This window comes from Thermobia domestica, chromosome 8, assembly GCF_964235325.1.
Source record: "Thermobia domestica chromosome 8, izTheDome1.hap1.1, whole genome shotgun sequence".
NCBI lineage: Eukaryota > Metazoa > Arthropoda > Insecta > Zygentoma > Lepismatidae > Thermobia > Thermobia domestica.
The window spans coordinates 289,273,506-289,301,020 of record NC_137461.1 but is presented as its reverse complement, the minus strand read 5'-3'; the positions used below and the strand labels follow the sequence as shown (position 1 = coordinate 289,301,020).

At 36.1% G+C, this 27,515-nt stretch overlaps 1 protein-coding gene across 1 annotated transcript in view; it reads right to left on the bottom strand.

Moving 5' to 3' along the window:
- Positions 1-13,304, bottom strand: part of LOC145692603 (E3 SUMO-protein ligase RanBP2-like) — a 166,680-nt gene extending 153,376 nt beyond the window's left edge. Inside the window, exons 1-2 of the mRNA XM_081767925.1 lie at positions 13,086-13,304; positions 997-1,222 (exon numbers count right to left, since the gene is read on the bottom strand). Of these exons, the coding sequence (XP_081624051.1) occupies positions 997-1,222; positions 13,086-13,157 (298 nt within the window). The 5' untranslated portion in view covers positions 13,158-13,304. The remainder of the gene's footprint in view (positions 1-996; positions 1,223-13,085) is intronic.
- Positions 13,305-27,515: the final 14,211 nt, after the last annotated feature.

Sequence of the window (27,515 nt, the reverse complement as noted above, 5' to 3'; positions counted from 1 at the left end):
TTCGAATTTGATGGAATATTGCTTCTTCCTTGAAAGTACATTAGAAGGGTTGAATATTCAACCTTGAATTTGACTGATTATAGTTGCTCTACAAAACACATTTGGAAGACTGAATATCTACTTCGTGAATTTGAATGCTGCTGTTCCCTACAAAATACGTTAGAAAGTTTGAATACTCATCTCTTGAATTTGATTGAATATTGTTGCTCCCTATAAAATACATTAGGAAATTGAATCATCATCTCCTGAATTTGATTGAATATTGTTGTTCTGTACAAAATACATTGAAAAGATAATGGCACGTGGTGCTATTATATTATTATTATTATTATTATATAATCTGCCTGTCAGTTGGTTCTAGGACTAATAAGTTTTTCTTTCTTATTCGAGTTTGAACAGGTGGTTTCTCGATCTTCAGCTTCCTCTATTAACTCCTAATATTATCTTCGATTTTTCAAATCATTGATCAATTGTGTTCTTTGTACATCTCGTTTTCTTTCCACTTTTTTTTTTTTCTTTCTTTCAAGACGAGTTCAATTCTACTGGCCTTCCTGCGAATAATGCTAGTTAAAAGCGTCCTCCTCCTTTCCTACCTGTCTTAAAACCATGTGTTAATCTCTGCGTCCATTTTATCTTCATTTTCCTCCTACATCACAGTTCATGATTGTCACTTATCCGCACATTCGTTTAAGTTTTGGACATTAGAGTATTTTACCTCGTTGATTCAAGTCAATTAAGTAAGTGACTTGCATCAAAATACACGGACTGCATGTAAAAAGAATTCCACAAATTGTAACATTCCCTACGTACATATTTGAAGAAAGTATGTAATTAAGATTATTGCATAGATTACGACCAGGTGTCACCTACCTTGGTATATTTTCTGTGCTTATTTATATTTTATATGTACTTCTTGTTATTACCCCCAAAATAGTGGACCAAATTATTCCCTTCCTCCCACGCACACCTAAGAAATAGATTAATAAAATTCCTTACCTTTCAGTACGAGATCCTTTTGGTTACTTTCTAATTCGAGGGAACACTTGTACTCCGCCAAGGCTTTCTCTTTCTGCCCCAGGGCTTCCAAAGTACGGCCGAGGAGCTTATGACCCTCGGCCGAATCTTCACAAACTGTAAGGTAACACGACACATACCGTCGCGCAGATTCATAATCTCCAACTTGAGCATACAATCTGGCTATATTGTAACACCGACGATTCCTCTGCAAAGTAGAAAGATTCATTACATAATATAAAATTCAAAATATCTACTGATGACTAATTATTATACAAAAACAAGTAGCATTCAATTTAACCAAAATGGCTCGTCCCAAATTTTATTAAGGAGGACAAGCAGTACACAATGGAAAAATTTACAATAAATGCAAATATCTAAATTACAGTGAAAGCACAATTTGGCACTACCTCAGCAAAAGAAAATAGACATGAGTGTGGAATATAGAATATTAGAAGTCTTTATAGGGCAGCCGCGTTAAAATCCGTAACGAGTGAGTTAGAGAAATATAGGATGGACCTAGTAGGAGTTCAGGAAGTTAAGTGGAAAGGAAATGGAACTCTGACGTCCGGCAATTTTACGTTCTTTTACGGGGAAGGAAATAAAATCAATTAGGAACAGGATTTTTGTTCAACTAATAATAGCAGCAATTAAATAGGTTGAATTTGTTAATGATACTTTCTTTTATTGCTCTTAAAGATCGATGGTGTAACAATATTGTTTTAAATGTACATGCCCCAACAGAAGATACGGATGACAATATTTGACGAACTCTCACGATACCGTATGAAAATTCTATTAGGAAATTTCAATGCGAGGACGAGAAGATATTTTCAAACCGATTACAGCGAACGAAAGTATGCATAAGGAAAGTAATGCCAACGGTGTTAGACTCTATACATCAGATCAGACGTTAGACAATTTCACTTTTACACATGTTCAGCTGATACTGCGAGTGATCGATTTCCAGTATCATCTGTGAGTTATAGAAATAATTTTGCCACCTGTAAGCGTGTTTGCACACGATACCGACAAAATCGGAGGAAGCCCCGTCGCCGACAATATCGGTGGAAGCCCCAATATCGCTGCCGGTGAAGAGCGAAGTAAGCGACACACACAAAAAAATCTTCTCCATATATGAAAACAAATAAAAATAATAACTGGGAAAATTATTTATTAAAACAAGGACTACAAAAACTGTTCTGAAGAAGTGTGGAGGACGGTACAAAACTTAGAAAAAATAGTCCTATGCCTAAACATGTTTAGATTTAACAGTGCTGTTTTAAATAGATGCCGTAAACATATTTTCGTTTCGATGAGAATTGATGCTGCGGTACATTGCAAACTATATTAGTTTTAATTTTTGTTGAAACACTTACATTCTGTATGTATATTATTTTGTTTTCCATGCAATTAACACTAATGTCATAGTAGATTAATGATAAGATTCGAATTAGTAATTCTGTTTTACATTGCTCCATACATACGCTGGCGCGAATCCTGGGGGGATGAAGAGGACATGTCTTGGAACTGGAGAGATTGTCCCCCCCCCCCCAATAATTCGATTTGAATGTGTTTTTTTGGCAGAGAAATTTGATTATTTGTGTCCGATCGCCAGAAAGGAAAGTGAGATGAAATTAATGTCCACTCAGAATAAGCCTCAAATCTGCCCGTCTCCCAATGTTGAAGACAACTCTGCTTCCCTGATCCTCCACAGCATTGTTTCTTGACTACAGAAATATTTTGAACATAGCTATATATATATATATATATATATATATATAAACGATATTACCCCCCCCCCCCCCAATGTTGAAGACAGATTTGCGCTGTTGCATACATACCTGTCGTTTCTAGTTTCTTTTTGTCCATGAACTCAAAATCCTGGGCAAGGCTTGCATAAACTTCTCGCTATGCTTTTTGCTTTTCAACTCTGTCCTTGAAAGAGTCTTATCCGATATGCAAGGTCTACATTCAACAAGTTCAATAAGGGTTAAAATATCGAATGGAAAAATTCCTGCCATCTCTAAAAATCTAAGCAAAACTAGAAAGGGAAGAATGCAATAATACACAACCTTTTCATCCAGTCACTGTAGCTAAACTGCAGAACTCTATCAGGGGGTCGATCCCGATACAAAGGGAAGGAAAAACTTGGATACATAGCTTTGGTCTTTGTTTTCAATTGCCATTCCACAAATTATTTTTAAAAATGGGGGATTTGGGATAGTTTTGGAAGTGAGAGAAAAAATCTGCAACAAGTGAAGCATGAAGTCACATTCCTATTGTTGAGATCACAATCAAGAAAATGCCAAAGAATAACTTGTCCTTGGAGCTTTGCAAAGAGTGATTGTGCTGGTTTCGTTTCAAAATAATAATAATTCTACTTTGACTTGCCAACAAATATTCTATTCAATTATTGCTTATTGAGTGGGACCGGGAAAAGTGATCTGCACACAATTCTGATGAAAATAAAAGGAAGTAATAATAACAATAATCAGGATTTTTTCCATATGCTTATGTTCACAGTGTATCAAACTTTGAAAATTACGTTTAAATTAATTTCCAGAATGTATTAAAATTTAAATGCATTAATAGATTAAAAAATATACCATCAAAGAGTGTGAGAGAGAAAGAACAAAAATTTTAAAAAAGGAGTGGAAAATTATTAAGAAATTGGTTATCTAAATTTCCTATATTCTATTTGGTAATAGCTATTTAGAGGGAAACCAGTACTCTTCAGACTTCCCACATTTTATACTTATTTATTAAAGGGAATCAGCTACCCCAAAACAGAGACTGTAAAAAAATAAGCTGTTCCGAAGTTGTTTATAGGACAGAAAAAATGGAAACAACAAAATTCTAAAGAAAGAAACGAAACAAAAATAGACAGCGCCTTGTCACTCACTCTCTTCATTTAACCCACTGGCTGGCCGACATTATCGGCCGCATGTGCATCCAATCATAAGAAAACATTGCCCCGACAAAATCGGTGTCGGCGATAGCGCCGACAATATCGGGGGCTTGGCCGACAGTATCTGCGTGTCGGAGGATCGGCCGATAATGTCGGTGGCGTGTGCAAGCTACGATTTGAGTACATTGAAGTCTATTTCACCGCCGACATTGTCGGAGCTTCCACCGATATTATAGTTGCCGTGTGTAAACGCACTAACAGTGTTCAAAGGTGATACGCCTCTTATTTTGTGAAGTAATATTACAAAGGGAGAACTGAAAATTTCATGTCTTATTTCGTTGAATGTTTACTCTGCTACACTGCTGCTAAAGTCATTTTAAAATCTACTAGAAGTTCTGGCAACCATACTTGCATTAAGCAAATGGTTTGCAACTTTCTAATCATATGTTACAAATTCAGTGGTTGGTCTTTTTCATTGTAGTTACTCTTTTCCATTTGCTTTGCTAAAGAAAACCTCTGGCACTACTCAGACATTTTTTTTCTATGTGCGTTTACATGTTCATTATTTTTAACTATATCAATGTGATATTAATCATGTACTTGGCCATTAATCCTTGTGAAATCGAACATCTTTACGCAGTACTTGGACGACAATGTTTTTGGGACTATTCATAATCGCTATTTCTGTTAAAAAATGACCACTGAATTCTGAGACGTTCTAAACGCCTTTCCAGTAGCAAAATAGATATGACTAATATGACAATTTTCATTTACTGAATATCATTTTGTAGAAGTATGGTAACTATCAAAATCCTTAGAATGAAGTTACTTCAATTTTAAATTCTGTAACGTATGTCACAAAATCAGCGTATATTATCGTAAAATTCAATAACCAGAAGGATACAATTTTACTTGATCTATCATACACTGACTATGTGCAAGACGAAATTTCCGAATTCGTTACCTAATTACCACTCACCTCTTCCGTTGTCTGATTTGCACAAGTTTAACTAGCAGTATAGAAACAACTACTGGTGTTTTCAATTACGAGTGCTGACTGTCTTAAACAGCCAAATCGCGAACTAAGTTTAAACAGATACCCAGAGAGTAGCAGTGGAGAGCTTTTGTTTGGTGATGCTAACTAAAGAAGCTTTGTACTAACGGATCTCTGACTACCGTCGGTGTCTTATAGTAAAAACGAAGAGGGCATATTCTCTGGCGTATCTGTCTTGTTTGGTCAGCAGGAGGCTGGAATCAAAACGAAAACAACCATTGGAGCTTTAGTAACAAGCCCCCTGAAGAAATATAAACTCTTGGATATTTTCGCGATCATGCAAACAATGAGTATTACAAAAGTGCCCTTTTGAAAAGGAGAAACTTTACGAGAAGTTACGAAAATCCTGAGTGCTCAGTGAACACTCAGATTCTAAGGTTAAAAAAGAATTTCCGAAAACCGTAATCGTCTAATACCTTTTATAAAGACAATTATGCTGAGTGGCAGGGTAAACATTCCACTGTGAGTGCATCGTGATGATGTAGAACTTCTAACATCAGATGATGAAACTCGTAAAAACGAGGGAAAATTTTGAGCTTTGCTGCGATTTAGAGTTGCAGGAGATAAACAGTTGGAAAACCATTAAGCACAGCTCCTCAAAACGCAAATTTTTTGAGCAAATCAATTCAAAATATTATAGAATGTTGTGAAAAAATAATATTTGCGAAAATTGCCAATAACCAAGAAATCAAAAATATTTTCTCATTGATTACAGAAGAGAACCGGATTCAAGTACAATTAACGAAATGCGTTTTTGTGTCAGATATTTACACATCGAAGACTAAAATCAAAGAAATGTTCTTAGGGCTTATAGTAGCACATAATATTACTGGTGAGGGTCTCACTAAAATTATCCTTTAAAAAAAATGAATTTGGATTTGACATATTTGAGAGGTCAAGCACATGATGGCGGAGCTGCAATTACAGGAAAGTTTAAGGGGGTACAAGCTCGTTTGCAAGAATTACAGCCACAAGCTTTATTCATTCATTGCGCTTCTCACCACTTAAATCTGCCCCTTACACACGCAACCTCTGAGCAGAATATAAGGAATATGCTGGGGACCGTATCAGACGTAGTTAGCTTCATACGAGACTCAAATCAAAGAGCTGAAAAAATGAAACTTATTACTATCTGAAGTGACTCCTGGAAACAAGCAAACTGAAGGACTTATGTGTAACGCGTTTCACTGAACGCCATGATGCCCTTATTCTCTTCCTTGACATGTACGATATAGTTGTGGCACTTTTAGTGTTGAAATTTCATCACCAAAATCTGCTACTCTCCTTTTGGCTGTTTTAAGGCTTGACTTCATTATTACTCTCCATATTGTTGGTATAATTCTTGGACTGTTATTTTATTCGTCAATTTCAAAATCCTACCGTGGAGCTTCATCTATACTGTACCATGGCTGACAGTGTTAACATTTACTCAAACAGTACCGTATTAGCCGTGATCATTACAGTGAGATCTTTAATAAGGGCGAAGAGGTTGCTATTTCCCATGATGTCAATATCACATTTCCTAGGATTGAAACAACAAACAAACCACTCAAATGTAAGACATACTCAACAGGGATATTTCAAGATAAATGTGTATATTCCTTTTTTGGAACTTCTAAGTCAATTGACCTCAAGATTTGCTTTAACAAATTCAAAAGTGATGCCTTTGTTTAGTTTGATACCAGCATTTACGGCACAGTTGGAAGAAGAAAGCGTTGTAAAATCTTCACAAACCTACCGTGAGGATCTATGTGGAAGCGAAATTGAATTAAAAAGTGAAGTGATTTTGTGGCGGGAACATTGGAATGGGAAATCAAATGTACTTAAGAGCGCCGTGGATGCTTATAAAGATACATCTTGTGATTTTTTTCTAAACATAAAACAACTGCTAAATCTCCTATCTGTTTCACCAATAACAACATATTCTGCAGAAAGAAGTTTTTCTACTTGACAGTCTTAATGTGTTAGCTCTAATGAATATTCACAAAGATATTGCAATTGATGTGTCTGAAATAGAGGATCTCTTCGCCCAGAAACATTCCAGACGATCGCAACTTCTGTACGATTGAAGCAAAGACATATAAATTTTGTCGTGAAGTTTGTGATATGTATTCTTTGTTTCAAAATATTTCACGTACTTCCCGAAGAAATTTTTAAACCCTAATTCATTAGAAAACAAAAATATTACAATGAGATACATTGAACAATATAACAATCAGGGTTGGCTGGTTTAAACCAAGGTGGTTTAAACAAAACAAAACAAAACAAAACAAAAAAAAAAAAAAGGGGATGAAAAATGCTTTAGATCGCGTGAACTTCATGGTGACGTTTCCACATATTAGACCATCTCTACTAGTTTTATCTCCTTTTCACCTTTTAATCAAGGTGTCCCATGTTCAATTCTCGATCGCTTTGAACTGTAAATCAATAGCGGTTTCTGCTTGCCTGAATGCCTGTTTTATCAAGAAGCCAAGATTACTTAAATATATTGAAAGAAATTGGCAAAATTTATCGGCTGCCTACCTAGCTTCCAACATTAGCTTGGATTGGATTGGATTTGTTTTAACTTCATTGAATGATATCTACATACTAAATTTGTAATTTAATACCTCAATTTTAGCATATTGATTATGATACGTTGACGTTAAGATTTTACAAGCAAAGCAATAACGGGATGCTTTGCATGATTTATATATAATTCTGTGTAACTTCATCTTTTTATCCTTCTGAAATGACTCGTAACAATTATATAAATAAGTATGTAAGGATCAGTACAACATATTTTTATCAAGAGTCCTTCGTGAGTGAGTCGGCAGACTCATCGCATTTGTGGCCAATGAGTCCCGGTTTCGAGTCCAATGGAGGACAGTTTCTTTTGGATGTAAGCGGAGAAGCGGTTTTGATTCCGCCTTAAGCTTATGTGACCCCTTCCAGCATAACCCTGTTGTTGCATAATAACACCAAGGTGAAACAAACTTATTTCTGTCCATATGTAATATAATTACATAGAGCAATTTAAACCAAGAAAACCTGGTTTAAACCAAAAAAAAGTTTTTTTTTTAGTTTTTTCAATAAAAACCATGGTTTTTGCCAACCCTGATAACAATACTAATAAAATAAACCTTTTAAATAGATGAGGCAGAATATCAGGTAACGCCACTTCTTTGTCCCCATGAACTAATAACTTATCTTTATATTCCAGTATAATATATGTACCGTGTCATGCGAAAACGAACTAAGCGCCACTTTCATACTTTTAAGAAAATTACGTATAAAGGTTGATGTCCAACATAAATGTAGCCGTAATCAAAAGTGAAATTATGTTTCTTTTTTAGAAAGGTGTTGTTTTTCTTCTTTTCGATTGTGCAAAACGTTCTAATGCGTATCAGGAACCAATCGTCGCATTTACGTGGATTTTCAAAGTTTGGCGCTTAGTTCATTTTTGCATAACACGGTACATATATCAAATAATATATAGTGCATTATATTACTAAATAATATATAGTGCATTATATTACTATCAAATTTGAGTAGCAAAATTGAGTTATACTGATTTTCTAAATTTTGTTCCAGCTCCCTCAAAAACAATTTCTGAATCCGCCACTGCGTGGCAATATCACACAACCGCTGAAGTTTGAATGCTTAGTTTTAGGTGTTTAGCATCAAAAGCGGAAAAAATGAAATGAAATATTTTAGTTGTACGTCCCACAGTTATGCCGGTTAGGCTAAAGGAGACGGTGATGATTTTTCTGGCCACTATCAGGGCAAACAGAAGCCGTCGCATTAAAAATGTGATGGTGTGTGAAATGTTACTTAAAAGAACGAAAGAGGACTGGGAACATAAGATCGTGCTTTGAGACAATAATACCCAACCTACACAAATTCGAGCATCATAGCAGGGTTGGCAAAAACCATGGTTTTCATTTAAAAAAAAAAAAAAAAAAAAAAAAAAAAAAAAAACTTTTTTTTGTTTAAACCAGGTTTTTTTTTTTTTTTTTTTTTTTGGTTTAAACCAGGTTTATTTGGTTTAAATAATTTGCTCTATATATTCATATCACATATGGACAGAAATAAGTTTGTTTCGCCTTGATGTTATTATGCAACAGCCGGGTTATGCTGGAAGGGGTCACATAAGCTTAAAGCGGAATAAAAACTGCTTCTCGAGTTACATCAGGGAGAAATTGTCCTCCATTTGAACTCGGAACCAGGACTAATTGGTCACAAATGCGATACGTCTGCCGACTCACTCACGAAGGAATCCTGATAAAAATACGTTGTACTGATCTTTACATGCTTCTTAATATAACTGTCAAGAGTCATTTCAGAAGGACAAAAAGATACACAGTTGCACAAATGAAACCATTATACAGAATTATATATGGACAATTTCAAAGTACTACGGAGTACAGAAGAACTAATTTAGTTCAAGTTAGTTAACAACGACTTTTATTGGTCCAAATTAAAGAAATACAACGACTTAATTTGCATATCAGTAAGAAAAGTGTATAAAGATACGAATTATTTGAGTCCACTTTGGCTCAGACTCATTTATACATAAATATATACGAAAGATACTTCTCATTTCACTAAATGCCTCTCGTGGGGTCTGTATGACCACCCCCCCCCCCCCACACACACACACAAAAGTACGGCATTTCGATGTATTTTATCAATAGTAAACACTGAGACGAAACAATATTTAGAATTTTTCTTTGATTGCAATTACACAACAATAATAACTACAAAAAATCACAAAACAAACATTTATAAACTTATATATAAAAAAAGTTGCTTTTGTAGTATAATCTTTTTGAGTAATGAATGGGGAATTTAGGTCTGAATATAATACGAATAATATACGGGAGTGAAACGTGATAACCCACAAATGTGTGTTCATCAAGATTTTACAAACACTTACACTTTTAAGAACATTTTTCGTTTTTTTGGTTTAAACCAGTTGGTTTTTTTGAAAAAACCAGCTGGTTTAAACCAGCCAACCCTGCATCATAGGCAAACAAAGTAAGAATCCATGTCTGAGTTGAAAACAGTTCAGTTGACGTTTAATCCGAGCTCCACGTCTTCCAACATGTTGCTCTTCTAGTTCAAGTTTAATCTCCTCCTCTGTGGCAAAACGAAATTACTTCGCGGCTAACATTCAATAGATGGTGCGTTCTATTGTGGTATGAATGGCTCAATGATGCCTAACTTTAGAAGCTCCCCCATCTGCTTTTTAACTAATCGTTTTCACCAACAGCGTACCATTGTTTTTTTTCTAATGTCTGTTCCGTATTGTTCACAATTACTGTTAATCACGAAAGGAGACAAGCTCAACCCACTCGAATGCTTGGACTCGCTCGCTACTGATGACGCTTTCAAAAATATCCTCAAGTACAAGGTAACAAACCAATTGAAGGCGCTACACTTCTATTTTCCGTTATCTCTATAGGATCAGATACATCCTGCTCTTGATCTAGCTTTTGGTCTTATGGAGCAAGGCCGGCATAAGAAAGATGGTCGACGTGGTCAAGCAAAACAGGTTGTGCATCAACCAGCCATTCACGTCGACGAAAACACTTGGCCGTCAATGGTGAAAATACAAACGAAAGAACCTAAATTTACAAAACACACACCAATGCAAAGCAATTAAATAATATGTTGCAGATATTTTTTCCGTTATTATCCTTTCTTTTTATTGTTTGTAGTTTTTTAAATACAAAGTAAACAAAAGATTGGACTTACACAAACCAGGAAGAAAGTACACGTCCACCTCAGACAGAGGAAGATATGCATTAATCATCCTTCATGATTCCTGTCAACTATTCGCGAGTCGTGTAGCGGCATTCGCAATGAAAAGGAAATGAAATCTTTGAGTTTTACGTCCCTCGATTATGCCGACTAGGCTAAAGGACACGGTGATTATGAGAAATGAATGAAATGGTGCAATGAAGAAAGTGGGACAACCCCGAGGAAACCCACGCACACGGTGTTTGTCCACCAGAAAGTTCATTTGGCGGGAGCAGGGTTTGAACCCAGGACCCCATGCATCAGAGGTGAACGCTCTACCACTGAGCCACCGTAGCCAGACATTCGCAATGAGAGCGCATGGAAAAAACATGTAAATGACCGAGTGACAAACGAACGAAGCTGCTCTCTCAGTTCCTCCTCCAGTGCTGATTAAGAACACAGGTGGAAGGTTCTAGAACACAGGTTCTCCAAATAGGTGAGTAGCTAGATGGGTTCCTTTCTGTACCAAAGTTTAATATTTAATCCACATGGCACTGCTGACCGAGCGGTAGAGAGTGAAGGTGGGTTACAGCCCCGCAGGCGCGGTTTCTGTCTTTATTACAGCTAAAGGGAAGGGAGACCTGTGTTCTAGAACCTTGCCAGAATAGTTCGTCATAAAAACGGTAATGTTTCATTAAAATGAGAGTGGACATAAAAAAGAAGTGCGTACATCAAATTTTAGTGTCGGAGGAATTTTTCACAATGTAGAAAACCAGTATTTCATGTTTATATTTATAAATACAATCATAAACGTGTAAATATTACGAGAATTTCAAGTTACTAGTGTTAAAATGAACGAGTGCATACCAGAAATGACCATTTTCTATCGGAGGAATATTTATGCACATCGCTGATGTCACCTACCTCAAGTTGGTGTATTTTGCACAGTCGTTTTCATAATATACTTCCCAACATATAATTATACTTGTCAGGCTAAGTCCTCGTAAAGGAATCTGCACCCATGAAAGTAATTCCTACCCTAAGAAACAATTTTTAAGGAAGTGTGAGTGAATTTCGTGATAAATAGCCGCATATAATACTATAGCACGTAATCATTTCCAGAGGACATCTGTTTGCACACATATCTGTGCATAATTACTTAGGTATGCTCCACGGAAGCAACATTTCAGAACGACTTTGAGAATAATTTAAAGCAAGGAAAATGAAAAAAAAAATTAATCACGCCACACTATTCTTAATCTGCACCCTACAGTACCCCTTTCCCCACGATGACTTCCGCTCAATGAAGAGGAAGAAGCCAATGCAATTAGACGTACAACGTATGAAAAAAAAAAATTCATTACCGGTAATTACAAAATGCACACTACTGTTCTATCGAGCAACAATGAATAAGTCACTGGTTACAGATTTTAGAATAAATTTCAGTCGAACACGATGGAATAGTGTTTACTTCTTAATTAAGAGAATCAAAGCTGTTGAAGTTCATCGAATGGGCAAGACATGTGAAGCATGCGTTCTTCATCGTGCAATCTTTTGCAAATAAACCCAATCTATCGAATAACTACACTTATGTAGTACGATAATTTAAGCACAAATAGTTCGCGACCCCAAAACCGTGTCACAGGTCAAAATCTTACCAAACACATGGATGTCTATCTTTAGACGTTCATCATCATTTAAAATTTCTGGTAATTTTCTTTAAGGTAAGGAGAACAACTTGGGCGAATCAGTGACTCTACTTAGAGTTCCAATAGAAAGTTAATTTTCACTGTTACCTAGCCAGTGATGCAAAATGCATTTCACAAAATATAATTCGTAGCGTTTCCCATGTATCAATACTCTTCAAATTACACCACAGCACTTCATGTTATGCTGAATTTCAGGAATTTTATCATAAGACTTCTGTCTTATGATTTCCTGCTTGGTTGTTTAATGTAAAACATTACCACTCACCTAGGGGGTATCATCAACCTATTGTATTACGCAAACGCCGACGTAAGAATTAAGTATCCCGACTTTGGTTAACATAGGATTTTACACCTTCCCCTAATACATCAATACTAAAAATAATACTTGTTTTACAACAAAAACAAGGCCACATAGCCTCCGGTACAGAAACATTTACCATGACTGCAGTACCTCCCGCGAAAACCGCTTTAAGCAATCTCATTACTCTAATTTCCATATATTTCATTCTCCACTAAATAACATAATATTTTCATAGATACTGAACATCAATACATCCTACAATACATATAATCGGTATCTACAGCAGGAAATTCAACTAGAAAATATATAAGCGGTCTCAGTACCGCTTCTCAGCATGGGATTAGCCTAGTTAGAAAAGTCATTGCAACTCACCTCATTCTCATTTTTGTACTTTTTAAGAACCTCACGAGCATGGCGATCAACGTCCTTTTTAGTTCTAAACATTTTCAGTTTCTTCTAATAGACACTATCGATCTAAAATGTCAAACTTTACAATGTAAAAGTCCTAGAAATATACATTTTCAACGCCTCCTTATCCAACCATTGAATAGCCAGTGTGCTAAGTGTGCCATTAACAGAACTACACTGTGCATTCCGCGCATGTCAGTATTGCCAGGGAAATAGGGAAGAAAACATAATTGGAATTCAGAAAAAATTTCATTTCACAAAGCAAATGCCAACCAACGATTAGTAAGCGCCTCGTTCTGAAATACCAAGTTAAGGAAGCGTAACGTAAAATAAAACACAAAAATTAATTATTACTGCTATCTCGATTATCGAAATCTAAAACGCAGATTTTATGTCAGGGCACAATTCAAAATTTGTGTATTAGTTTGCAATAGTCGGCACAGCAGCTACAGGGTGCGGCACGTAAAACCGACCCGTAAAGTGAACACATAAAATGAAATGTAATGTATTGAATATGATTAACTACAACACATAAATGAAATGTAATGTATTGAATATGAAAGTGTCCTCAGGGTCCTCCGCCCACTTCAGCACACATGTGAGCACGATTGAGGAGATTCATATATACCCTTGTCAGTTCTTGTGTTGTAATGCTATTGGTGACATCCTGGATCCTGGTCTTGAGTTCTTCAATTGTGTGTGGATTTGTTTCGTATACTCTTCCCTTTAACAGTCCCCATAAGTAAAAGTCACACTTGGACAAGTATGGTGACCGAGGAGGCCACAAGCCTTTGCTGATTGTCCTCTCTGGTGTAAACATCTCATGCACAAGGGACAATGATGCAGCTGATGTGTGGCATGTTGCACCGTCCTGCTGAAAGTAACATAACTGACGCTCCTCTTCGGTCAAGTGTGTATAAAACTCCTCCAGGATTCCCATATACACGTCACTGTTCACTGTCGTGTGCAGACAGATGGTCGTCTGTTCCTGGGAGCATTTTGAACCGATCCTGTACGCCGCCATTTTACAATCAATTCCTGAATGGTGCTTTTTGCTGGCACAGAACGTATTGGAAATTTCTCCCGAAACAAATTCTTTGTTTTCACAAAAGATCCATCGAGAATGAACCTTTCAACAATGGCAACACGCTCGGGTATCGAATACGGCATTATCACACACTGACACTCACCCGGCTTAACACAACGAGGCTTTTTTCTCAACTGGTTTCGACAAGTTTCACTGGCTGCGGCTGCACGTGACTGCTGCAGGTCACGTAAGTCGACCCGACTTTGACACGCCATCTCTTGGTAGGAAGGTAGATTATTTAAGTGTTGTCAAAAACACAATATACCAGAATATTACGACGGGCCGGTTTTACGTGCCGCACCCTGTATAATTATTTGTACATTAATAATTGCGTAACGATTGGTGCTTTGCGGAACGATTAGCAAATATTATATTTTCATTCACGATATTCAAAATCACATACTGATTATGTGATGTGCACATGAACAATACTTCTAAATATCTTTCAAAAAACACACCTCCAAAAACCCTTCAATTTGTGTTGCGTTACGCTGAATGTGCGAAGAATTTTACGAGATAATTTTCTCCGCACTCTTTGCTAATCGCAACCCAACGAATATAACGCAATAAGTGCTATAATTCCAGAGGCGACTAAGGCAAAGTAAAGTTGTGTCGAGCTCAAGCTTATGTTCGATAAGGCTGAAGACCTATCGAACTTCGAATGTGAAAAATTACCGAGTTGCCATCGATTACTCGAAACTGTTCGAGTACTTGAAATTATCGAAGTTTCGGTTATTATCGAAATTTAAAATATTATCTAAGTTTCATTTGCTTGAAAGTTCTAGTAGGTAGGTTGGCAAGATGGCGTAGAATGTTCTACACAATGGAGCGTCAAGCTCTTCAATTATTTCAATTTAATTTTTCACAACAATTTCAATTTTGGACATAATTTAGTGTATTACAATTTTGATAGTGTTTTACATAATTTTTTGTATGTTCTACGCTTCTGCCTTCCTCTTTAATTCACAAACTAGTGTGGAAACAGAACTATTTGAAACAGGCCAATTCGTCCATTTTGGAACGGGCCATCTTCTACAATTATAATAACTACAAAAAGATTTAAAACAATTCTAGTGAAGCAGTCAACTTGGCCTTAGTGCTGTGACTTTTTAATTATAAAATCTCCCGCGAGGGAGATGAATAGAATAGAATAGAAAGTTCTAATATTATAAAAATTTCGGGTAACTTTGAAAACTAGTATTACAGAAATTTCGTGTATAATCGAAACTTCCAATATTATAAAATTTCTGGTATCCTCGAAACTTCAGGTGTTATCGAAATTTCAAGTATTATCTAAACTTTGAATACTACTGACAATTCGGTTATAGTCGAACCGTCGAAACTTCGTTCGTCGGGTATTCAAAAGTTTTTCGAATATTCTATTGCCAAATGTTGCCAATCATGATTTCTTGTTCTAAGGTAGTTTAGGACCGTATCTAATGCGCGAGGCTAATGGAGGCCAACAACACTAAAATATATATGCCTGACTAACATTCAAGTTAAGGACTCTAGCTTCTAAGTGCAGCAAGCTAACCCTTTTCGCTAGCATGGTCGGCATGAAATATCAAGTGCTGGTAACAATACGCAAATGAATACATTGTTAGGTGTGAAGGAAAAAAGTGTTTATTAATGCTTGATATTTTACTTGTAATTTATCAATGTCGCCCCGTAGGAGGGGAGTGAATGCTAGACGTTAACATGAGTTTCCTAAAAATTGGGTGATTCCGATTCAAACCTCAAAGCCGCCGAATCGTAGACACTGACTCAGTTTTTTCTTTATATATATATATATATATATATATATATATATATATATATCACTCTATAAGAAAGGACTGGCTGACATAACGGCTTATGTCGTATGTATGTTTGTGTGTGTGTATGAGTGTTTGTGATGTGTGCGTGTTTATGTGTGTGTGTGTGTGTGCCGTCCGAAGGGCACATGACAGAGTGATGTGCTTTTGCCCATACTCTAAGTCTGTACTACAGATAACAGAAACGGTACCACAAAAATTGTCAGTCGCACCATTTCATTTCAAAATGATGGCCAAAAGAAAATGGAGCCTAACGGGAAGATGACGAAGTACAGTCGGGTTAATATTCTAAACTGGTGAACCGACTCTAGTGATTCTTTGCACGATTATTGACCTTAGCCACCTACAGGCTTATAATTTCATGGGGCCGTGGGCACCGGTAGGTGCCAGAGAGAATGTTCCAAAACGGCAAAAATGAAAGGTCTTCAGCGACTTCCTCATCGGAGGGGAATGGGTCTAATTAGTGCGGTACGTGGCCATAGGCATTTCAAGTTGATGACAAAAAAGAAAATGGTGGTCATAGAAAGGCTTGCTTAAAATAGAAAGGCAGGCTCAAGTCCCGATTTCTAATTACTACGTATTACTGCAATACGGGATCGTAGTCATTTCAAGATGGCGGCAGAAAAGAATATGGCGGACAAGAAGATGGTGGCAAAAATGGAAATGCTAACAATGGAGGAAGGGCGAGCTTAGGTTGTTCTTCATTCAGTTGTATCAAGTATTTGGTGGAAAGAGAATTTTGGTAATCTACTGAAATTTAATTTTCTGTTACCGTCTCAGTACTTAGCGCGTTGATGGAGGCCTAATCTATTCTGGTTTGGAATCCTAATCAGAGCACTATGTTTTTCTACCCCTCCCTACTCCATCCATTTTGTCTCTTTTCTGCCATTTGTGAAGGTAAAGTTCTCCCTTGTGCATAGCACCATACAATGAAAGCATATAATGGTGCGGAATTAAGGGTCCAACTTTCTTTATCTCAGCTGTAGATGAAGGTGCTTTTACCGGCACCACGCTTCAGCAGTATTTTCCCGCGTGTACCCATTCAATTTAGGCTGAGTGTGTCCCAATGCCGCGGGGCGACGTATGTACAAAATGATATTTTGTGATAATGTAAATTCACTCTTAAAGATATTTCATCTATGTCTCTTTTCGGTGTCTCAATTTTTCTTTATATTCGGACCATTTCCTCAAACCAAAGAAGCTTATTTCTTTGACAACTTGAAATAGTTTAATAAAATCATTAAGATATTAAAATGTTACGATAAATCCACGCAAATTTAAATACTTCAGTAACTTGATAACCTCACAAACACTTCGAAAGCTTAAAATATTTTGATACTCTTGAACATTTTGACAGTCTGCTCGATAAAGGACACTAATCGCTAACATTTTCCCCTGAAAGTCGATGCTCCAGGCAGACATGTATCTACAAAGTAATTTTGAATGGAGTCTACATATCTGAATTTGGGGGAATCCTAAAGTCCTAGAGTAACCGAAAACAGCAAATACTTGACACATATAGACAAATCTCTATTGAAATCGATCAATTCGTTCGAAAGTTATCATTGCTTTTACACGTCTACGCTCAATCTTAAACCAATATTGCGATTCGAGAGAGTTTCACTTTGACGAAATCAAAGGGGGATTTTAAAGTACATTCCATCAAAATCGGACAATTAATTCAAAAGTTATCGTTAGACTTCACATACAAATAAGCAATGTGATCTGTAATAGGGAGCTTCGCACCCAAAAATTTTCAGTTTGTTTCATTGATACTTGAAATTCAGTAATTTCAAGAAATTTCGACAATCTCAAATACTTGAAGGGTTTCAAGTGCGTATAATACATTTTCAAAACCGAAGTTTTGATTAGTCTTCAACCTTATCAAATTTCTTTACCTCTACATATATCGGAAGCTGTCTCCATCCAAAACTTTAATTGAAACCCTCGAAGCCAGATGTAAAATTCTCCTTTTTCTGCCAAATCTGTTGTTGGCGCAATGGGTAAAGTTACCGTTAGTAGACTAATGGTGTCTTGGAATCCAATGCTGTTCAGGCGATACATGATTTCGCTTCCTCACTCTCTCTCTCTCTCTCTCTCTCTCCTTTTCCTGATAAACTACTTAAGCCTTGTACATAAACATTGGTCTTAAGGAGCTGTGGTAAAACACTTTACATTCACTTCACTTCATGGGGGGGTAACTTTTAAGATGAACACCCTGCATATATGTAGTACATATTATGTGCATATATGATAACCAAGAATGCATTGTTTCTTCCAAAGACTGCGATGATCCCGAACTTTTCAAAATATTGAAACGACTCGTTAAATGCGATCATATTACGATGTTTCAGTATTTGCTGCTGTCAAACCGTTCGAGACCCTCGAACAGTTCGAGTGTCTCGAATTCGTCGAATGTTTCTAACATTTCGAATCTCTCGAATACTTCAAGTACCTCTAACATTTTGAGTGCCTCGACCACTTCTTGTGGCACGAGCAATTAGGAGTCTCGAGAGTAGGATAATTCGATAAAATTAAAATTCTTTATCGACGAAACGGTTTTGAAATTTTAACGAATTGTTATCAGTTACTAGTTTATCGAAACAGCACTAGCTCAAGCGCATAGAAACGAAATTTTTGCTGCGGAAGCACCGTGTCTATGTGTTGATGTATTTCAGTACATAGTATAAATGCAAGAACATAAGACGGATATAGATATCCGAAATACTTGAAGGTTACACTACCTTAAGTAAATTATTTTTTTTCTAAAAAAAATCTATTAAACAAAATCCCCATCGAATTATTCAATGGCATGATTTTATTTGTGTGTAATGTGAACTTCGATGTATGAAAGTAAATATTGACGTAGGTTGAGGTTTATAAAAAAATAATTCTTTTTAATATATTATATGGGGTTTAGAAAATTTGCCAGCTATAACAGCGTCAACAATATCAAAATCGAGATTATGTTATCTATTCACCTTAGGACCACGGAAAACAACAATGAAACGAGCTGGGTGTATGTTTCATTTCTAATTTTAAAATTTATAAAATAACGCAATATGTAACTACTTAGCTTATCGTCCCAAGCAAACATTTGTAACAGGCCATTCCGTTACAGTAAATGTTCTGAGGGTAATCTTGACCAGGGGTCTCCAAACTACAGCCTGCGAGCCAACACCGCCCGCCACAGTTTATTTTTTGATTAAATTGTCAATTTACTAAGTAAATCATACAAAATTAATCATATAAATCATGAAATTGAACTTTATGATTAGTGAGATTTATGTAGCGGTAACTTACCACCGAAAATTGTTTGCAGTTGTGGATCAAGTTTAAATTATCAGCAGCGACTTCAAAATCTCATCAGTTAACTTTGATCTGTGGATAATGTTTGCATATTTCATTCTGCAGAAAATTTTTTCACATAGAAAAATAGTTGCAAAAATGAAACAAATGCCAGTAGCAAATTTATGCAACTGATCAAACTGTCAGTGGAAGGCTTATAAAATTCCAGTAATTATGAGTTTAAATATTTTTCTTTAAAAATATCGATACATTGCAAATCAATCATCCTGGGGCTAGGACTTCTATGTTGGCATTGAAAGGATTTAGAAAAATCTTGATGTCTGGAATTACATTAAAATTTGAAACACGAGACTCAAAATTTATTTTTGTAGCACTCAAAGCTTCAACCCTAAAATCTACTAGAAATAATCTGAGTTTGCTAACTGAATGTTTGGCATGTACACACTGCTCCAGAAAGAATTAGCGCAATCTTTGTTGCTGTTTTCAGGCAAAACTTTTCTAACTCCAACTTCGATATCTTCGGAAAACAATAAACCAAAGCTGCTGGTACGAACCTCCAAGAAACATTAGCAATCTGGAGATGATTAGATGGATTTTGATAAGCATCTTGTCGTGACGTAGCAAACAAATCACTGGAGAAGAGCGTAATTATGGCTCCGAAACTAAAGCGTGAAGTAGCTAAAGCTATACTGGTTGTAACAACAGTTCTCGCCGGTTATATTAAAAAACGAAAACCACAAAGTATGTGGGCAAAGAATTGGTTGTTGCGGAGGGATGACAATATTTCAGTTTTTTCTATGGTAGAGAAAGAACTGAAGCCTGAGGATCCGATTGCATTCAAGAACTTCCTGCGTATGGATAGTGAAGCCTTCGAAAAGTTCTTTGTACAAACAAGGACACTCCTCATATTTTTCAATCAGCATAGTAATAGCGTCCCTACTCCAATTTATTTTTCTTTAATACAATTCAATTTCCCATACAAAACAAGAACTAGTCTACAGTAATCATGTTAGCTCAGTGGTAAACAGTTGGAGTTCAAATGGTAAAGTCGTGAGTTCGATTTCAATTTGGGTCAATTTTTCTGAATGAAATTCTATTTTCCGCAATGCATGAAAAATTATATGAAATAATTACATTAAAATGCATCAGTTGTAAATATATATTAATATAATCATTGAAGAATATAAGTAATCATTATGTTTAAAATATAACATCCGAGGTAGGTATTCACATAGCATAGCAATAAATAAGTTATATATTGTATTTATTTGCAGCTTTTTGTCATATAGAGGTTACTTCTCAACATCCTCATTACAGCATGCCATTTACGTTCTTGAAATGCGTATATTCCCAGACATAAGAGAGGGTATAAACAGAGAATATCAAAGTCGAATCGTAGTTCCAGACAAACAACTCAATAACCCCAAAACGCTCTCAAGAAATTCCTGATCCCCAAAGGCCACGTGAAGAGACTGAAATTGCCCTTATTAAGCATGCCACAACGGAAAGTCTTTACGGGTTTTCAGTTAAATACTCTGATATACTTTGGTATGTGGAAGTGGTGATGTCTTGGTCGCTCGCTCTCTCGCTATCTATCATATATATATATATATATATATATATATATATATATATATATATATATATATATATATATATATATATATATATATATATATATAAAAGTGGATATATGTATGTATGTATGTATGTATGTATGTATGTGTTTCAACATAATTCTGATATCTCTAGAGTAATTTTAACCTTATTTCTTACAGTCTGGAAATGTGTACTGTCAGGTTAGTTATGAGGAGTAGGATACATAGAAAAACGCTGGACAACGATCGACATTAATATCAAATTAATAGTTTCGAGGTCAATTAGGTAAATTGTGTCACTTTTAATTCCGCTTAACTAAAATTAAGCTACTATTAGCACGCAGGATGGTTACGTAGGGACGTAAAAATATCGAAATCGACCCATGTAAGTTTTCGGCGTCGCTAAGTTAATTGGTAGCAGTTGTATACTCCTTAGCTCTCGTAGCAGGAATAGGAGAGGCTGTCATAAAAATGTTTAAAAAGATCGATATTAGTGTCGAATCCATAATTTTGGGGGTCCCTTAGATAAAGAGTAACACTCCAGATGCCTTGTAAGTTAAGTCTCCCTGAAGGGGTGTGTGAAATTGTAACATGTAAAAATAATTGAAAATGATCAATGTTACTGTCAAATCCATAGCTTCCTGGGTCCCCAACTTCATTGGGAGCAGTTCTGACGACCATTAAGTTCAACTTCCAGTAGGGATGAAAAATACCTAGCACATTATTAAGGAGAGTCGAAGGAAAAAACCTATACAATGATTCAAAACGTCTGATATTAGTGTAGAGACCATAGTTTCGGGATCACCGAGATAAATAGCAACACTTCATGTCCAAGTTCAACCCATTTGTCCCTCTTTATTGGGAATAATAGTGACATGACAAAATCAGAAACGACTCACATTAGTATAGAATCCATAGTTTCCGGAGCTCGTTAGTTGATTGTCGACACTTCCTATACCATTTAAGTTTACATTTAGCTCCCACTAGTACCCCGGGTTGGTGGGAAGGGTTTGGCATATAAAAGGAATCAACAATGACTATATTAGTGTGGGGTGAGAAGGGGTGAGAAATTAAATGTCTTAAATGAGTAAGATTAGTGTTGAATTTATAATCTAGGTTCATCAAGCTATTAGATTACAATCGCAATGGCATTTAATGCCACGTGTATGCATGAACGAGCATATCAGATGGCCACGGGCAGCATCGAAGGTGTTGCTCGCAAAGCTCTAAATATCGCCATGCCGTGAACATCGCCAACACGTAGTGGCCCACTTGCCGGTAAATGTCAATTGTCGCCATAGCGACGCGTCGAAGGATTGCTACTAGTGTGCCATTGGCGGCAGGCTTTCGTCGAGTCGAAAGAAATATGTAGAGTCGGGGTGTTGAAGTTACCACCCTCTAGCAGCGAGAATTCATTTTGGTCCGTGCTCCTTCGACTCATCGCGGAGAATCGCGAAGGGGCCAACACGAACTATCGCCAGTCATATGCATGCAATTATATTTTATATTATTTTTTCCTGACGAATTGTTCCTAAAGTGAATTCCAGGGGTCAAGAGTAACCCCTGCCTCTACATCATAAAGTGAAAAATCTTAAGATAAGTCCGTGTAATTGTATGAATTTAGATGTCAACTGTCGCCGATTATTTGAAAGTGAATATAAGAGAACCATAAAATAAAGTAAATGGACGCGTTTCATTTTGTTATAAAACTACATCTGATCCCAAACGGTTATCATAGAATGTACACGGTTATAGAAACACTCTTATTAGCCAAATTAAAAGGACCTCAAGTATTTCTCTCTCTACAAGCGACATTTTCTTCATCGCTTATATCGCCAAGTCGGAAGAGCACGCGTTTATTAATCGAAAGGTTGATGGTTCGCGTCCACCCCGAGGTACTTTTTTTTAATTTTTAGTGTTTTTTAGACTCATCTTAATGTAAACAAATTACGCATATAGGAAATTTAACATATTTTGGGGGAGTAATTTTGTTGTTCATTGGCGTTTCGTCACGTCTCTGCCTCTGTTGGGGAGCTAGTGATATAATTTTCAAAGGTAAGTGGGGCCACCGCGGGGCCGTCAATTTTTGGCGAGATATCGCTAGTAGCCAATCGGTGGTTGATCCGACGCTTACAGCATGGAGATTTTAATGTATGTGTATAAATGTCCAGCGTAACTCCGGAATGTCTGGAGCAACTTTCACAAAACATAGTAGACATATTACTTTAATCTAAGAAAAAATATTGTGGTAGTAAGATACCTAAAGGGATGGAAGTTGGGAGGAGTGACATTGTAAAAATAATGTGAAACGACTGATCTTAGTGTGTTGTCCATAGTTTTCTGAGTCGTTGAGATGAATAGTGATGTACCCAATGGTGTTTAAATTTAAAATTCATTCCCAGCTTCAGAGGACGAGGGGCTCGGAGACCTGAAAAATAAAATGCCAAAAATTACTGAAATATTTGTCGATTTCATAGTTTTCGGGGTCGGGAAAAGTTTCTAATAACTTTGGCAGGTAGTTTGTATCCATTTCAAGATGGGTTTTCTAGTCACATCAATTTCTCAACGTGAGAAGAAATGACCATCTCAGCTAGTATATGTATCAAGTCAACCTTCGGAATCGAAAAAATGTGTAGAAGTATGTTTCGTCTTTTAAATGATATAAGACATGTTAAAATTGTACTAAAACGGAGAGGCTTCGAAGGTGTCAGCCGGCGATTTTGTTCAAATTTTGCACATAGATAGTACCTCACAAAAAAGTAATATATCCGAAGCGATTCACAGTATCACTTAATAGAATTCAAGATAAAGGGGTTTGCTGATTTTCCAAATTAAGATCTCAATGATTTATCCCTCTACAAGCGAGGCTTCCTTCATCTCCTCCATGGCAAAGTCAAAAGAATAAGCGCCTAGTAATCATAATGTTGATGGTTCGCGCCCATCCCGGGGTACTTTATTTTTAGTGTTTTAGATTCACATAAATATAAACAAATCAAGCATATAGGCGATTTAACATATCTTGGAAGTAATTTTGTGGTTCGTTGGAGTTTCGTCGCATCTCTGCCGCTGATGGGTCGCTGGTGGTATAATTTTCAAAACAGAAGTGGGTCCACCGCGGATCGTCGCTGCGGGGCCGCCAATTTTTTGCGAGAGGTCCACCGACGCTTAGGGCATGGAGGGTTGTATCTGACATATAAGAGAATTAAGAAGCATGGTATCCATGAAGTCCGTAGGCACTCCTAAATGTCTGCAACTGTGAAACAGATGTCAAAACCGGAAAACACGCATATCATTATTTCAAAAGTACTCTGTACCGAGGTAAAAAAAAAAACCATTTGCCCCAGGGTCCCCAGTAGTATAGCACGTACATCTCACGAACTTGTTCCGAAAATCTCACGAAAATGGCCCTAAAATCCGCCATTTTGTACCAAAATTTACCCATGTTCCCAAAATCTAACGAAAATCGCCCTAAAATCCGCCATTTTCTACCAAAAATTATCCATGTTCCCAAAATCTCACGAAAATGAGGCTAAAATCCGCCATTTTGTACCAAAAATTTACCCATGTTCCCAAAATCTCACGAAAATGGATGCAAATTTCCTCTTGAATGTTTTATCATATATTTTAATACAATTTTATATTAATTTATACAATTTATGCTGATTACTTACCGTTTTTCCCCAAGCCTTTAAGAAACTTGTTTCTTCCTTGCTTATTCCTCCTTCAAATGCTGAAAATACCTAAAGGAACTTCAGAACATGTCCACACAAGTCTTTTTTGTTAATCTTGAACGCAGTTGGTCTTGGTATTCAAGAAACTAATTCTAAAGAAAGAAGGCACATATAATGAAATAATGGCATGTCCTAAGGTGAGGTAACCAGTGGGGGAAAGTATCAGGAAGTGGGGGAGGCTGTAGGGATAGTGGTGTATGTGCTCAAAACAAGGGGAGGTAATTACAATAGGAATGTTTTGTATACGTATTAGTGAAGCTCTTATGGAGCTGTCTCGTAATTTTATCATTGTGTCAATTAGAGAAATAAGGAGCTGTCACTTAAACGTGACATATGCATGTGTGAGAATAGTGTAACCGTGGAAGGCGAGAAAGAGATGTGAAATGCCTTTTAGAAATATAGGAAACATAAAAGAAAAGGATAGAATTTGAAATTGAGAAGCTTCTTGTAACTGTCTCGTAATTTGAACCTTGTGTCATTAAAAGAAAGAATATATTGTCACTTTAATGTAACATATAGATGTCGGAGAATACTTTAACAGCAGGAAGTGAGAAAGTCATGTAAGCTAAGAATGGCGCGGGTAGGGAGAGAACCCTTTGATGGAAAAGAGTAATGAAAGGAACATAGACACCTGCTTGTATGTGTGTGTTCCAAAATGCTGGAGGGGTGAACTGTGCTCTCCTATGGAGTAAAAGACATTGCTTAATTGGGGACTGTGACTTCTACTGCAGGGAAACTGAAAAATATGTGAAAAAGAAATAGGAATTATTATTCTAAGGACAGAGAATGTAAGAAAGAGATAGTTACGTGTCACTTTTTAAAAGTTAATGTATTGCTTCCCATACTGAAAGACCGCACATAAGATTGGAGGGGCGAACTGTGCTCTTGTTTTGTGTGCAAAGGACCAGTTTTTTAAATTGGCGTGGGAATTGTTACGCATTTTGTTAAGACCTTACCACATACGTAGAGGGGAGAGAAAGGATGGCTCTTCCTACCTGAGTTGCAAAGAGGAAAAAGACTGAATGAATTGTGTGCGTAAGGGAACTTTCACTTTTGTGCTTTTGGAAGAAGTTTTCAAACAAGATTTCTTTAGGTATTTCCGCATAAATGATTTTATCCTTTTAAAAACTAGATTATTGAATAATTATTTATGAATATTAATGAGATAATAATGAATATTAATGAGATGGTAATGAATATTAATGAGGGGGTATTTTATGTATTGATATTGTATTTTCAGTAGCTGAAATGTGATTTTAGCATAGAATATCATCTTTTGGATACTGTATGGGTCTAATGGTGTACGAAGCTTAGACGAATAAGAAATTGCATGTATATGTGATTAGTTTGTAAGTGGGTACATGTATGTGTAGCTGATATGTGATTTTAACATAGAATATCATGTTTTGGATACTGTATGGGTCTAATGGTGTACGAAGCTTAGACGAATGACAAATTGCATGTATATATGAATAGTTTGTAAGTGGGTTGATGTATGTATGTATGTATGTATATTGGTTTTGATATCAGGACATGAATATATGTATCATATTGTAGACATATTATCTTTCGTTTGCATGTAAGTGTTTTAAGCATGTGTTGTTGGTTGCGTAGCTTTAGGGGCTATACTAGGCTGGATGCAAACACCCAAAGTGTTTCTATTGTATTAATTTTGGATTGTAGCCTTATTTTATCGTATTGTAGAGCTGTATATGTTGTTGTGGTGATATGCTATGTGAATGCAAACACATGAACTGATTATATTGTAGGCTTATAATTTGATTGCTTATGTATATAGATTACCTTGAATACCATGTTAGAATGTATATATTGTGATTTTTTACGTACGCAGATACTTGTTAGACATGTTGTACGGATATTTTAACCACAAAGGATATCACTATGATATAAGGCATTTACATATACATATGTTTTCACTAGAGTATTCTAATGATATATATTTTGGTTTTTACGTACGCAGATACTTGTTAGACATGTACGGATATTTTAACCACAAAGGATATCACTGTGTTATAACCCATTTACATATAGATATGTTTTCACTACAGTATTTTAATGTCTTATATTGCTACCTTTACTTACTTTTAAGATGCTTGTTCACCTTATAGAAGACATTGTGACATCAACATGGTTTCCAACTTGGGATAATTTATTATAGGAACATAAAATACGTATAAATAACCTTATATGAAGCATACGCATTCTTCCTTTATCTTATATAGAATACATATACTTCGTATTATAGGAATATTTGTTTGGAGAAATAAAACATATTATTATAAATTGTAACGCTTTATTGTATTTATATAGTCTACAATATTGTATTTTGGCATATTGATATACATATATAGATATATTTAAATAAGATATTTACATTATATATACGTAGAAGTACCAACTGATAGGAAAACTTATGGACATATTTGATGATATTATGACCATGTTATAACATAATGCTACCTTTAGACAGTCTACTATTTACATATATACAGAATACCAATCATTTCACACACTTAATACTTTGATAACCATATGGCAATGTTCTATAGTCAGTAATACTGTTATGATTTAATCGTCGTCTTATTTTGAACTTTCTGATGTGTTTTAGTTTCAGACTTGGATACGATGACAAACCCAGGCTTACGAACAATTCTTCCTGGATTGTGTAACTGTTTTTTCTCAGCTTTATCTCGAACTAGTTGATAAAAATGATCAAAGTTAATTTCTTGTCGTGTACGATGATTTAAAGTTATTCCTCTAATTTTAAATACATAATCTACTTTCCCTGTTTGAACTTCTTTCATTCTATAGGCATAATTTTTTGGTCCTAAGCC